Genomic DNA, 15,533 nt, shown 5'->3' on the forward strand with positions numbered 1-15,533 from the left:
CAGCTGAAATTCATCTGCAGCCTTTGGCCTCTTCCTCATTTCATCCCCTCGCTCTTCTTTCCCTGGCTGCTGTATTCTTCCCCCCTGGGAACATTCTCTACAGTATCGATGACCTCCTCCCTCTGTCCTCACTCCAAGAATAGAGGGGCGGAAAAGACCAATTCTCTACTCGGCTCCTCTGTGTTCTGCTGTTGTCAGAGATGGATTGTTCATTGTTTCTAACAGGGATGCCCTTTGTCTCAGAGGCGCCTGAAGAGGAGGAAAGGTCTTTCTGGAGCTCTAGAGAATGTGATTATTGAAAGTCTTCGGCTATAATGCTTAGAGAGAGAGAGGATATCAGCAGTATTCAATTACCAAGCAGAGTAAGCTTGACACGTATGTGAATACCCAAGACATTAAAATAGGTTGATAAGAGCCAATGTGACAGCACTATGGATGCACAAAGATATTGGAATCATGTCAGTATCGGGAGACATTTGCTTAAAAAATGTGTCAGTGTTGGACAGATGCTTAGATTTGATCAACATTTCAATCCCGTATTTGATGACATATGTATTGTACTCCAAAAACACTAGATCTTCGTGATGCTGGGCTTTGTTGCTGAAATATCTGCATTTTATGAATTTTACTGCATTTGTAGCTCTCTACAAGTAAATATTACATTGTTCTGTAATGCCAAACCATTTGGATCTAGTCCCATTTTTTGCCAAACCAGTCAGATCTAGTCCCATAAATTCCCTAGCTCATAAATTTCCGTATTGGCCGTTGCACAAGTCCTTAGTCAAGACTCTTGCTCTTACATTCACCTTCCCTTCTAAGTCACTCTGGTTAATGCTTTGCTAAATCAGTGGTTACCAACCCTCCTCCTAGAGATCTGCTGTCCTGCAGAGTTTAGTTCCAATCTAAAATGCCTCTGCCTTACCCGAAACTAATGATCTGTAGCCATTCAAGAACTTCTGAAGAACTTTATTTCCTGGAGCAGGTGTGGCAAATTGTGGTTGGAATTAGGAAGGTGGATCTCCAGGACCAGGGTTGGTGACCGCTACTGTGAATGCTTTTAAAGCTGCTTTAGCTATGGTGCGACTATGTAAAGTTAATAATCCATCTTTAGAGTTTTACTGTCATTACACAACAGGTATTATAGTGAGAACTTGATTTAATTAGCATTTGTATTGGACACATGATAATTATTGGTTGTTTTTATTGGTCCTGTAATTCCATGTCAGCCCAGCCCTACTTTAACCAACTAACAGTTATTAAAATCTCTTTCTAGTTTAAATTCACTGTTGCAGTTGTTGGATGCTTTAGTAGTGGCCTTGAATGCTGCAAACCTGAGCAGCTGTTCTCTTCATTTGCCGTCTCTGAAGAGTTTCTAGGAACAGATTCTGAAGGATGTTACATCACCCGGATTAGCTCCGCTCACCTTTGCACCTATTTGTTTGCACCTATCCATATCTTGTTTCATCTTGTAGTGAACTCTGAGCAGCGTCCACCTTCGACTACTGCACATTTGGCAGTGTTGTTGTGTGCTGTGTTTACAATGGAGGAAGGAGAAGAGAAGCAGAATGTTCTCAGAATGTCTTCTCCATTTCACCCACCATGTCCTGTCTGCACTCAGATCACATCTTGGATTTTGTTTTAGTGGCCTGTCCATAGCAACCTGCAAGCACACTTGACTTCTTCTTAGGGCTTCATGCCATGGACGCATTTCCTGAGCTTAAAACATACTCGCTGTAAAATAAACATCCTTATTGATGATTGCCTGGTGTTGACCTGTAAAGGAAGGGGAAGCTATCAAAGGACAGTGACGGAGGGAAGTCAATCTTTGTCTATTTTTGGGAATGTACGTGTATTTGTGTAGCTGATAAAAGATCTGGATGACGTGAATAAATTTGCTATTTAGACTAATATACAGGTTATGAGCTCATCGCCACAAACATTTACTCTGTCTTGGCCCTGATTCCGTTCCAAATATTGGCTCGTTCGGTTGAGTTTGACGTACAATTTACTGTTCATTTGAATCATGAATTTGCCTTTGATTCCTTTTACATCACACAGGTCTTACATACTCATATGTTCCAGTGCTCATCCACAGCTAAGCATGGCTGATGAAGGATTTTAAAAAGTGGGCAGCAGTGGGATCACCCAGAATGCACCTCTTCAGAGCTGACAATGCAGCTCTTACATTTACAGCAACACTCCCTGCAGTGGGCCAGCGCTTAAAATATTCAACTCTTAAAAGCTCATCAGCTCCAGCGAAATGGCTAAAGATCAACTTTCACCCACTTTTATAGTCATTTCAGTTCAACAATGAGGGCCATATGTTCGTGCCATAGGAGGGTAAAGGAGCAATGATGTGAGTTAACTGCAGTGTTCCTGAGTCGTGTCTGTGGGTTGGGACCAAAGCCTTTAAGCATATAAACACATGTAAGATGAGAACAGCAATCTTCTCAGACCTAGCAAAGCTGCACTTAGCCAGACATCTGTTTACGTTGATGTTTTAATTCAGCGTGTCACAACGTCATCCTTGTCAGAATACATCGGGCAGTAGCGTACCTCACTGTGAGCTGTTCTTCAGTGCCATTGTGATTTATTATGAGGGATCAGTAACTACAGTAACTAATGGAGGAGATTCAAGAAGTTCTCATAATACATGTGTTTCATCAGTACCATCTTTTGTTTTGGGTTGATGTTGTCTACATGACACGTAGTTAAAAGGATGTATGATCCTGTTTAAAGCAATGGCCTTCAAACAACAGGGCTCCACGTCCACGTTTTTGGTACGAACTAACTCTCAGTGCTTAAGGATGGGACAAAAATGTCAATTCTCTGGGGGCCCTGAGGGCAATTTTTGAAGTAGTCTTATTGAAAGTAATGAAATTTTACCTTGGATGAAGCCACATGGACTGATAAATTTGAGATATTTCTTTAGATTTGTCTTCATGCAAACTCAGAGAACATAGACCAAAGATATTTGAACAATTCAGATATGAGCTTTAATGGGTTAAGGTGTTTTTCTTGAGAAAGTGCTGTGTTAAGTGCACTCCACTCCCCTGAGTTTCTGCTTCACACTCTCAAAGTACTGCTCTGCCTCACTTGGAAGAGAGTTTGCAGAGGTAGCAGCTTACAGCACCAGAAAAAAACAAGCTTCTTGTTTTAGCTTTTCTCAAGAACAACTTGTCCTTAGAACATTGTTTACCCCACAGCTTTCTAATGTGCAGCGAATGTATAGAAGACATATAGAACACATAATGAGATATGAGCTCCCTCTGTTGGTCCAAATCTGAAACAAATTCATGAACACATTTTAAAAGTAGCCTTTTTCAAATACAGAATTAGGAACAAGATGTGAAACACAGATTTGATTTTGAATTTGAGAGATGCAGGGGGCCCTAGGAGTTAACTTCAGGACCCCCTGCATCTCTCAAAATGAAAATTCTATGGGGGTCCCTGAAAATAACCTTATTATGACGTTATGCTATCTGTAAGGGGGAAATAGACACTGAAATACAAATTCAGGGATAGGTCAGTGTTTAGCTGCTTCACCCTTAATCGGTGAGCTTCAGTCTTTGGTATTCTTACCTAACTAGTGATGCAACACTGGTCTGCCTCAGGGTGGCTCTGTAGTAGATTAGTTCACAGAGTTGATCATCAGTGCCTGGGATATCCGTTACAACTTTACAGAATGCTGCAACTTAATTATAACTTATCTGGAAACTTGACCAATTTCACAAGTGTTTGATGGAAAAAGTAAATTGTTACTCATTCCTCAAACTGAAGACAAAAGATGAGATGTGTAAGATCTCAATTAACATGAAGAAGAGCGCATTACTAAAATAGAAAAGAGTGTTTCCAAAAGAAAAATTATTAAACGAGACACTGCCATCGAAGCTAGCATCAGTGCCACTATGCAGGTGAGTTAGCAGCCAGACAATTCTGGAGTAGCCAGTCAACATGGACCCCCTAAATCCCAGGGAATATTTCACACACTGATTAGAAATGTAAATATGACAGGATATTTACCACCTTATTCCAGATATCATTGCAGTATTCCTGATACACAAACAGCATAATTAATAGCTTATCCCGAAGCTTGATATTCAGTGCAGTCTTTAAATAATGGGACAGTGACACTATTTGTTAAACACTCTACAATTTGAAGTGAAACAATGACTATGAAGGTGAAGTGTAGCCACCTTAAGGTTCTCCCCCTCCCACACAAAGTAATTTGGCAACCTGCTGCTCAGTTGTTTCGTCAGCAAATACTACCAATTTGGTAGCCTTAAAACTTAACTTAGGACAACTAAAGGTTTTCACTTGATGTCCACTGTAACTGCATGTTTCACCTGTTTATAGCTTGTAGATCTGTACTTAATGTAGAACTCCCTAAGAGGGAAGAGATACTATCTATGTGAACACGGCCACTTGAGCTCATAGATCAGTTAGTTTTAGTGACAACATGTTTTTCTCTGTGCCTTGTCAGAGCTAATGGACACTCGGGCAGCAAGGCCATTCAGCTTCTCCTTCAACACCAGTGATTACCGGATCCTCCACATGGACCAGGACCAGGGTCGGCTTTACCTGGGCAGCCGCGAGTACCTGGTGTCTCTGGACATGCAGAACGTCAACAAGGAACCTCTTATTGTAAGGAGAACTTCCCAGCAACAACACATTCAGAGAGCTTTACTTAATGTATTAGTCTCATCTGCTGTATTGATTTTTATGCACTCTTGAGGATTTCTAACTCACAGTGCACTGGTGGGATGATCTAGGATCAGTTTTAGCTTTCATACTGTAAATAATAGGCTACTTAGAATGAAGGGGAGAAGATCCTAGATCAGCTCTTCCTGTACACCCTTGATGCAAACAGTGCATGCAGGTCCATACAAGTATTCAGGTTAAGGGTTTTTTTTCTGCCTTCATAGATCCACTGGCCTGCTCCAGCACAGAGAAAGGGGGAGTGTCAAATGACTGGGAAAGGAAAACATGTGAGCCAACTTCTGTTTTACAACTGAATTTAACTCTTTTTTTATTATAGATTAAACAATAGTAAGTTAGTAAAATGAATTCATTGTGTGTAAATGTGTATGTTTTCCAGGGAGAATGTGCTAACTTTGTGCGCCTGATTGAACCCTGGAACAGAACTCATCTGTTCACATGTGGCACTGGAGCTTACAAACCCATCTGTACCTACATCAACAGAGGCTGGAGAGCTGAGGTACACCACCCACACACAACCAGTATGTTTTATGTATAGTAGTGGTGGGCAACAAGGTGATGTTTATCAATATCATGAAAAATTATATACACTATGTGACAATGCACTCTTCTGAGCATATTGTGGATATCGCCAGTACATCAAGAGTGCTGATCAGTGTTTAGTGAGGAGTAAATGCTGGATTATAAACAATAATTGTTTTCATAGTTTTAATGGTACCAACTTTTTAAACCTAAAGATCATGATTCATATTGATTGATTCAAGTTTGGACACTGCTTGTATATTTTTCAGTTTTCCTAAAGACATAGAAAGGCTTATAAGAGAAATATAAATATTCAAAATGTTCAAAATCCTGTGTATGAACTTCCAAAGCAAAAAAAAAAAAAAAAAAAAAAAAAAAAAAAATATATATATATATATATATATATATATATATGTTTATCTTTTTGAACAAGGACATGTCATGTAGGACATCAGTGAAATTTAGAAATGTAAAATGCTTAGTTGGGACCCCAATCATTAAATCATACTAATTATCATGTGTTTCTTGATGAAAGTTAATCAATAGAATGGCTGTTCTTGTTCACACATCTCAGCCAGTCAGATATGTTGAAAAGAGAGAGGGCAGGGTCTGAATAGCCCTGTTTGGTAGAAATCCAATACTACTGATTGGAGTTATTCCATATGAACTGTTATAGTTTTGATGTCTTCATTATTATTATAAAATGTGGAAGATAGTAAAAAATGTTGGTGTCCACATATTTTTATTAGCAGTTTAAATGTAAGTGTCTGTATGTAATAAAAACATTTTGAGACTAATCCCTAATCTAACCCTAACTACAATCTCAATAACAACAATTATTTTAAGTATTGAATCATTTCTTTGATCCTAACATTGCAGGTCATGCCCAGAGGTGGGAGGTAACTAGTTTCTTTAACAATTAAGTACATGTGCTTAAGTAAAATACTGATGGATTTATTCTCTGCTGAGTATTTCCAGGCGGCAATACTTTAACTTATATTTACATATATTAGTGAGTTTTTTACATATTTTTTACTTTTTTACATTTTTTGCTGTTCAGAATTAATTACTAATTCCTTTTTTGTGTTTAACTTCATTGTTTTGTGTTGACAACATGTGTACTGCTTTGTGATTTTAGCATTTTAGTTTAGACCAAAATAATTTAAAAAATAGAAATATAGAGGCATCCTGTGGCGATAGGTGCTGGATTTACTAAGACGTTTCACTGCAGTCAAGTTACTTAGTAATTTACTAGTTTTTGACCTGATACTTTTGTACTTTTACTAAGATGTCTTATTTGAATGTACTTTTACTTGTGTTATTATTTTATTGAAGTATCAATACCTTTACTTGAGTATTGATTTAGCCTACTCTACCCACCTCTGGTTGCCCCTGTTTTTCTCTGATTGACCTACAAAGTCAACAAACAGACACAGACACAAATACCTCCTCCATATCACCCTACAAACGCACACACACACACATACGCAGCCTAAACTAAACCAAACAACAGCATATCATGTAAGAGGAGATCAAAAACATTCAAACGAAAGCTCTTTTAAATACCCTTGCCTCACTTATCTGTGCAGGACTATCTCTTCAGGCTGGTCCCTGGATATCTGGACTCAGGAAAGGGCAAATGCTCCTACGACCCAAACCATGAAGATGTGGCAGCTCTCATCAGTGAGTCTCTTCCAGCAAAAGAGATGGAGATTCACCTTTGACCTTTAGTACCTTACATAAAGCCCATGTTAATTTCCCTGTTTCGTACCACCCTTTTTCTCTCCTCCTCTTCTCAGATGGCAATCTGTATGCTGGAGTGCATTTGGACTTCATGGGCACAGACCCTGCTATCTTTAGGACCATGGGCAGCAGACCGGCTGTGAGAACAGAGCAGTATGACTCCCGGTGGCTTAATGGTAAATATCTAGAAATGTAAAGACATTGGTAAAGAAAAATTGACAGTCAAGTACCCAAAGGTGCTGATCTCCTGTCCTCTCTCTCTCTCATTCTCCCCCTCTCTCTCATTTTCAGAACCTGTGTTCATTCAGATAAAGCAAATTCCAGACAGCTCAGAGAAAAATGATGATAAGCTCTACTTCTTCTTCCGGGAGAAGAGTCTGGACTCTGGAGGCACTGCAAGCCCCAGCGTGTTGGCCAGAGTGGGACGAGTGTGTCTGGTGAGAGAACTCAGAGGTCCTTCAAAGTCCAAATTACGCACTTACCATTAACCATCACAATGTATAGGTTAATGCTATTTGCTTTTAAAACAATAAATCTGGTTTGTTATTGTTACTGTATTTCAAAAAGAAGGTGTAGCGCACTTACTCTAGAAATAAGCCTACTGATACTGAGAGATCAGTGATAATCTGATTCTTCTCCTAGTCACCGCTATTACAGCAGAATAAAGAGAGTGTGAATGACTGTGCTGTATATGTGTTAACAGAATGATGAAGGAGGCCAAAAGTCTCTGGTGAACAAGTGGACGACATTTCTGAAAGCCAGGCTGGTTTGCTCCGTGATGGGTGACGATGGTGTGGAGACTTACTTCGATGAGCTGAGTGAGTCATTTTTAAAGTGAACATGCTTTAGCAACTTCTTACCACTTACACATAAGCATACCAATTACATACTGTAGGTAGAGAACATCATACGAGTAATTCTAACAGGATATGTAACAGTGCTTTGCTCCACCATTTCAGGAGATGTCTTTATTCAGCCCACCCAGGATGAGCGTAACCCCATGGTTTATGCAGTTTTCTCCACTGCTGGGTAAAGATCATTTTTCTGTCTTTTGCTGTTAGAGTTTATGTCATAGACATACTCCTTTAGTAATACAAAGTGTGTTGTGTCTGTTTCTTATCAGGTCAGTGTTTAAGGGATCAGCCGTGTGTGTGTACTCTATGGCTGATATCCGTAATGTCTTTAATGGGCCTTTTGCGCACAAACATGGACACAACTACCAGTGGACAGCGTACACAGGAAAGATTCCCTACCCTCGACCTGGAACTGTGAGTTGCAAGGCCCCATTCTTTAAAAGGTCCAACTGCTACATTTTTCTCTACATACTTCTTTTTCCTTGAGGCACATTTATAATGGTTGTGTGTGTTTTTATTTACCAAGAACAGTCAGAATTCTTTTTGCATGACCATTTTCATCCTCTCTTTATCCCTAAATGCAAATGAGCTCTGTTGACTGACTGTATGTCCTGCATTTTTCCTCAGTCAAAAAGGAAAAGCTTTGGCAGTTACTTTTAACAAGTGCAAGAAGAGTAACATTTTGTATTTTTTTATTCATCCTCTCAGGCCCTTAGAATCAGTCAATCAATTTTGTTAATGAAAATTACAACATATCGTATTCTTATGAGCTCTATTATGTCTATTGGTGTGTTCTTTGTAAGGAAGATTCATTGGATTTACATACTTTTATCTGATTCTTTGTCACCCTCTAGTGTCCTGGAGGCACATTTACACCAGGCTTACGTTCTTCTAAGGAGTTCTCTGATGAGGCTGTAAACTTTATCCGTAACCATCCCCTCATGCACCACCCCGTGTATCCTATACACCGGCGCCCCCTGGTGGTGCGCTCTGGGGTGGACTACCGCTTCACCACCATCGCTGTGGACCAGGTGGATGCTGTGGATGGGAGATATGAGGTGTTTTTTCTGGGCACAGGTGAGCCAGGCTGCTGAAGATGCATACATGTAATGCATACATCATGCTTGAGTTTCATATACTACCAATAAGTGAAAGTGCATAAATGCGTAAAGAATGGGGCACACCCTAACACATTTAGTGCCTTATTATGTAAACATATTTGAGCAAGATTAATATTTCAAAATTTCTGCTACAAGTGAAAATGTAAACTTAACAATGGCCAAATGTTACAATTTAACCCTTAGGTGGTGTTATTTGTAACAGATGGAGGGGCTATTTATAACATTCACTAAAATGCTGGTAAAATGATGCCAGCACTGTTAATTCAAGACCGTTCCATGCTGTTTGAACCAGACAAGCTTTTCAGCCTGAACACAGAAAATATCTGCATAAACATAAAAATAAGGAGTGAAAAGAAGCTGTGTCAATTTTATACTACAAGTTAGAAGAGAAATCTGTGCTTTAAAAAACTTTTTGAAAGAATCTGGGAAGATGGATTTCTCATGCTGTTTATTTAGAGAGGCTCAGCTCTACACTGTGCTACAGCTACTATGTCAAGGCTTTATTTAAGCTTAACTTGCTCTCACTGTAAGTTATTTAAAAGTTTACAAATGTGCTATGTTGCACACTCTAAAAGGTTATCCCTGCTTAAGATAATATAGTCTAACAGATGAATATTTCTCTCTGACTGCTGTCACAATTCGCTGTTGTGGTTGCTATGGGACTGTTGTATGTTGTCCTGTTGTTGCCTGTTCTTCTGTAACCTGTTCCACTACATAAATTCTACTCATCTTATGTTAGGTTGTGGGTTCTACCATATCTTACATTAAAGTGCTCACTTTTACTGATTTTACAGACCGTGGTACAGTCCAGAAGATCATAGTCCTGCCCAAAAATCCCACCACAATGGAAGAGCTGACATTAGAAGAAGTGGAAGTTTTCAGGGTAATGAAGTTAAAGTCGAACGACTTTTCTTCAGTCTTGATGCTGAAAAATGAAAAAGAAATTATGGTTAATGTGTTTTCTCCTTTTTCTACAGACTCCTGCCCCAGTTAAAACGATGAGGATATCTGCTAAAAGGGTAAAACATGTTAAAGTAGCCAATGGACAAAAATATATACACAGATTTTGATGTTACATTAGTGGTTCAGAATGTAATATGTCTCTGTTTCCTCTATTTCCTCTACAGCAACAGCTGTATGTATCTTCAGATGCAGGTCTTACTCAGGTGTCTTTGCATCGCTGCGGAGTGTATGGAAAGGCCTGCTCAGACTGCTGCCTGGCCCGAGACCCTTACTGCGCCTGGGATGGAGAGAGCTGTGCCCCTTTCACACAGGCCACTAAAAGGTCAGAAACAGTTAATGACTACTACAACGGCTCCACCTATGTAAAGGTTATCAGTGTTTCAAAGCACTGGAAGATATTAAGCACTGCACTGTGTTATATGAAAGCTATTTAATGAAGTAGATGTCTCATATGTGTTGTATAAGTAACACAAGTAACTTGTTTCCATCTAGGAGGAGCAGGAGGCAGGATGTTAAGCATGGTGACCCTCTACGCCAGTGTAGGGGCTTCAATGCTAAAGGTAAAGCAGTGCTAAATAAAAGGCTCTTGGTCACCACCCACCTTAAGCGTACACGAATACATTGACTGTACTTGAGTCTAATGTTTATATGCTTTCCACATCAATAAACTTATTACCTCAACAGAGCTATTGTCAAAAGTGAGTAATGTAAAAGACAAAAAAGTTTATATTTTTTATTTATGTGGAAATTATGTACATATTTAAATTAAGTAAATTGAATGCATGAATGTATTAGTGTTTTAAACTTAAAATGAATTCTTATCTCTTCTTGTTACTGCAGATCATCTGTAGTGCAAGACAGGGATTACCCTGTGCCTAGTGGCCTTTGATGATAATCCTCATCTTATATCTATTATATAGCTCTGTATTACCATTAGAGTCCATATTTAGCAAAGAATGTGAGTCTTAAGATCAGTCTTTGCCTTTAACATCCAAATTAATATTATTTGGAAAGGTGGACCTGTTCCTACACCAGAACCTGTTCAGTTCAGAAATGTGGGTAATAATGTTCATAACTAATAAGAACAAATGTTTTAAATTTCAGTGCTATACATAAGTCAGAGACCACCTACCATTTATTTCATTTCCAGTCAAAATGGCCATTAAGTACAAGTTTATTTTTCAGAATGAGCAAAAAAGTCAGAAACATATATTTAACAGAAACTTAGAAGCCTCAATAGTTTAATACAATAGCATTTTTTCCTTTTTTAAATCTGCAGGAATATTTTTCCACACACAAATTCAGTTTTAGATGTTGCTTAATTTTTTACTTCTCACAATCTGGGTAATCCCAAACAATTTCAATGATGTCGAGCTTTGGACTCTGGGGTGGTCAGTTCATTGTTCTGAGAACGGCAGCAGTTTCTTCGTTTGATTTGCACTTTGTGTTCTTTTTTTAATTCACTTTCTCAGTAAGGATCTCTTGACAGCTACACATACTTTCAGACTCATAGTGCTGGGTTGTTTTCTCGTAGTGGAAGGTGACAGTTTTCATGGTCTGCCAGGTCTTGCACAGTTTTTAGGAGCCCCATTTACTTATTAAATAAATTCTATATTGTTTTAGTAATTTTTAGAAATTGAACATAGCATTAGAACAGACAGGCCCCAAAGTCAAGCTTAGGCCCCAGTCTCAAATTACCAGCTGTTATCAGCTAATCTCAACCAGCTGATGACTCAGATGGTTGCCTGCTACACATAGGATTGGCTAAATTCGTCAGGGTGCTTATTTTATGTGCTGTAGCCTGCACATTCTCATCGCTCCTCTGCAGGCCACTTTGCAACCCGCTTCTACCCCAACTCCTTCTTCACGCTGGGTCTGACGTACTCTGTGCCATTTTTGTTGTCCCTGCTGCCTGCTCTGTTCTGTATCCTGGGGTTAGGGAGGGGTCTTTCTGCAGGGAGGTCCCAGAACAGAGCCATATATAAATATAACTGCAAATGAAAACTTCATATTTTCTTGACGTAGTTGTTATGACTGAACATGTATATTTTCCTGTGACTTCCCCTCCTTAAGCAAGCAAGGAAAACACATAACTTTTACTTAATGGCCATTTTGATTGGAAAGGAAATAAATTATGGTTGGTTTCTGATTTTTGCATGGTTCTGTATTTGGCATTGGTATAAAAATTTAGCATGTGTGTCATTCTTAATGGATCATGCATGGAATGAATGGTTCTCTGACTCTTCAGTGGAGAAGAAACTGAAGGAGACAGTGCAGTTTGGCGTGGAAGGGAGCAGTACGTTTTTAGAGTGTGTACCACGGTCACCTCAAGCTACTGTTAAGTGGCTCTATCAGAAAGAAGGAAGAAGGAAACTGGTAAGATCTCACACAGTTTCTGTATCTCTTAAAAGAGGAACTGCAAACTCACAAGAATTAGCATGTCATGTGACTATGTGATATATGATATTTATAACTGTCTTCTGCTAAGTTTCTGCTTTATGAGTTTCTTTATCCTTTTAATGCTGATGCTATTTCTACATTTCAATTGACTCTTGTCCCTTAATAACTTGTTAATAACTCAGTGCTGTTGTGGCAGTATTTTTGTGATGTTAAGAACATGATCTAACAAGGCCAAAATTTATTCAGCTGAACATTTTTCTATGCTGAACACAGACACGCACCTGTTCCAACTACTCTGCCAGCAGATTTTTAAGTATTTTAAAGATTTCTCTCCTCTGCACACAGCTGAATCGGGACAGGGAGGTATTGAAGACCCCTCAGGGCATCCTGCTGAAATCTCTCACCCACTCAGATGCCGGCCTCTACCACTGCCTGGCCACCGAGAACAACTTTAAGCACACCCTGGCACGAGTCTCCCTGCGCATCCTGGACCGGGAAATTGCTGTGGCCCTCACAGTCCCGGATGAGGACGAGGAGGAGGAGATGACAAAGAGACATCAGAAACCTCATCAGCAGGAGCCTCCAGCTACTCCTCCAGCCAACCCAGCACTACTGATGGAGGCGGAGATGCGCATGATACACCAGTACTGCCAGTCTTACTGGGCACAGCTCACCACTGCAGGGAAGGCTGAAGAACAGCAGACCAAACGCACTAGTCGCAGACACACAGAGGGCCTGAAGCCCAGCGGAGGCTGAGGAGCTCAGGAACTGCCTAGTCCTATATTCCTCCATTTATTCAGTGCAGGGATGCCTGGTTCCAGTCCTGTATGGTCAGAGTCCAGCACAGTTTAGTGATTTCTTTGCAAAAAACACCCAGTAACTACATGATGAGTTGAACACTTGCATCACTAGAAGACATTGTCTGTACTAATGTACAGAGACTGATGTCTCATACAGTGCTCTCCACAAATATTGGCACATCTGGTGAATGTAGTAGCTGTATAAAACATTCTTCCTTGCTTATCCTTTTTAATCCTTTTTGTAAAATATAAACAAAAATCCAACCTTTATTTGAAGGGAAAAATGATTATTTTATCATGAAATATTTTTTGTCAAATTTATTTGTGCCACAATTGAAGGGACCTCTACAAATTCTAAAGACTGAAATCCAGCTGAAGTGTATTTTTATTCAGTTTTAAAATGATAAATCATCACCCATGATTTCCTGTTTCACTGGGGTATAAATATATCAAATTCCCTTGGTCATCCATCACTATGGGAAAGACCATAGAAAACAGCAGTGATGTGTAACAAAACAGTGTTGAGCCACACAAATCAGCAAATGGCTACAAAAAAGCAACTGGAGGTGTTAAGAATCTGCCAGGAAGAGGTTGTATGTCTGTATTGACGTCATGCATAGTGGAAAGGATGGTTTGAGTAGCTAAAGGATCACAGCTGGAGACTTGCAGACATTAGTTAAGTCTTGAGGTCAGAATTTTTCCCAAAATACAATCAATCGCTGCCTCCATAACCAACAGTTATTCTGGGGTGTTTCCAGAGGAAAACCTTAATACTTAAATATCACCCGATATATTTATAAATGGCTGTGGTATTAGATATGATTACTAAGGCAGGGAAATCACCCAACTGTGCTAGACTAAGGCCCTCCAGGTCCAGATCTGGACATCCCTGATTTAGTCTTTCAATCTGTCCTTGTCATGTTTATTCACCTGGCTGAGGTCGAAGAGTTAACACACTACTGCTCATAGAGATCATTCCATGTGTTTACTCGACTCTTTTTCTGTAGTTTGTTCATTCATTAACCCTTTAAAACCTAAAGCTTTAACATGTCACTGCCAGACTAATAACTTTACAACATGATATATCACCATGCTTCAAATTCCATGTTGAACTAGAGAAGCTAGATGTATTGTTCTTTTATAGGTTGCATATTTGTATTCAGTAACAGTGTAAATGAAAAATTATTTTTAAAAACATAGATCACTTAATAGTGTAATATATCATCACTTTTCAGTCAAAAATGTAAAGATATTCCCAGGTGGCCACTTTGAGGCTTAGGTTGTAAAGGGTTCATTTATTTTGTCCTTTACTTGATCATTCGTGTTTTTGTTGTTTGTTATTGTATTTTTCCCCCTTATGTTCTTCCTACCTAATTTTATTCATACAGTCATATGCAGAAGTTTTGGCACCCATGATCAATTTACGTTAGTGAAAGGAAGTTGACACATCCTCTACAGAGAACACTTCTGCATGTTTTTATGCATACTTACTGTTATAGAGCATAGAGAGCTTCATGGAATGGGTTTCCATGGCCGAACAGCTGCGTCCAAGCCTTACATCACCAAGCGCAATGCAGAGCGCCGAATGCAGTGGTGTGAAGCTCACCGCCAGTGGACTCTAGAGCAGTAGAGATGTGTTCTGTGGATTGATGAATCACACCGTCTGGCAACCTGATGGATGAGTCTTGGTTTAGTGGTTGCCAGGAGAACAGTACTTGTCTGACTGCATTGTGCCAAGTGTAAAGTTTGGTGGAGGGGGGATTATGGTGTGGGGTTGTTTTTCAGCAGTTGCTCTCGGCCCCTTAGTTCCAGTGAAAGGAACTCTTAATGCTTCAGCAGACCAAGAGATTTTGGACAATTTCATGCTCCCAACTTTGTGGGAACAGTTTGTGATGGCCCCTTCCTGTTCCAACATGACTGCACGGTCCATAAAGACATGGATGAGCAAGTTTGGAGTGGAAGAACTTGACTGGCATACACAGAGTCCTGACCTCAACCCAATAGAACACCTTTGGGATGAATTAGAGCGGAGACTCCGAGCCAGTATGTTAAATTCAGCAAATAAATTGAAAGTGTGCACTAATATTTGAAAGAAAATACCATATTTAAGCTGGTTCTCTGTAGAGGATGTGCTCACTTATTTTCACTTCAAAAGCAACACAATTTGGCCCAGGGGTGTTCAGACATTTGCATATGACTGTATCTCCTCAGCCTAATGTTGAACTTTTTGTATGTGACATTAATCTTGGACCATATTTAAATGTGCTTATGCTATGACCATCATCATAATGTAATGTTGTGTTTTTGGGCAGAGATTGTGTAAACTGTTACTGATCTCCAGTTTAGTGGCTTTAAAATACCTTTATTTTGCTGTTCCAAACTCTGGCTTATGTTTACCAGTGGAACTCAAG

At 39.5% G+C, this 15,533-nt stretch overlaps 1 protein-coding gene across 3 annotated transcripts in view; it reads left to right on the top strand.

The window, feature by feature from the left end:
- Positions 1-14,928, top strand: part of sema3ga (sema domain, immunoglobulin domain (Ig), short basic domain, secreted, (semaphorin) 3Ga) — a 28,721-nt gene extending 13,793 nt beyond the window's left edge. For 2 of the 3 annotated variants that reach the window (XM_017722200.2, XM_037535949.1), the window contains 16 exons: positions 4,484-4,644; positions 4,926-4,988; positions 5,099-5,218; positions 6,831-6,924; positions 7,041-7,160; positions 7,276-7,421; positions 7,688-7,802; positions 7,944-8,013; positions 8,108-8,252; positions 8,693-8,915; positions 9,754-9,842; positions 9,937-9,978; positions 10,087-10,244; positions 10,415-10,482; positions 12,171-12,298; positions 12,668-14,928. In XM_017722200.2, the coding sequence (XP_017577689.2) occupies positions 4,484-4,644; positions 4,926-4,988; positions 5,099-5,218; positions 6,831-6,924; positions 7,041-7,160; positions 7,276-7,421; positions 7,688-7,802; positions 7,944-8,013; positions 8,108-8,252; positions 8,693-8,915; positions 9,754-9,842; positions 9,937-9,978; positions 10,087-10,244; positions 10,415-10,482; positions 12,171-12,298; positions 12,668-13,078 (2,153 nt within the window). In that variant the 3' untranslated portion in view covers positions 13,079-14,928. The remainder of the gene's footprint in view (positions 1-4,483; positions 4,645-4,925; positions 4,989-5,098; positions 5,219-6,830; positions 6,925-7,040; positions 7,161-7,275; positions 7,422-7,687; positions 7,803-7,943; positions 8,014-8,107; positions 8,253-8,692; positions 8,916-9,753; positions 9,843-9,936; positions 9,979-10,086; positions 10,245-10,414; positions 10,483-12,170; positions 12,299-12,667) is intronic. The other variant, XM_017722202.2, reaches the window with a different exon arrangement.
- The last annotated feature ends 605 nt before the right edge of the window (positions 14,929-15,533 follow it).

The sequence above is a fragment of the Pygocentrus nattereri genome, chromosome 28 (genome assembly GCF_015220715.1).
Source record: "Pygocentrus nattereri isolate fPygNat1 chromosome 28, fPygNat1.pri, whole genome shotgun sequence".
Classification (NCBI taxonomy): domain Eukaryota; kingdom Metazoa; phylum Chordata; class Actinopteri; order Characiformes; family Serrasalmidae; genus Pygocentrus; species Pygocentrus nattereri.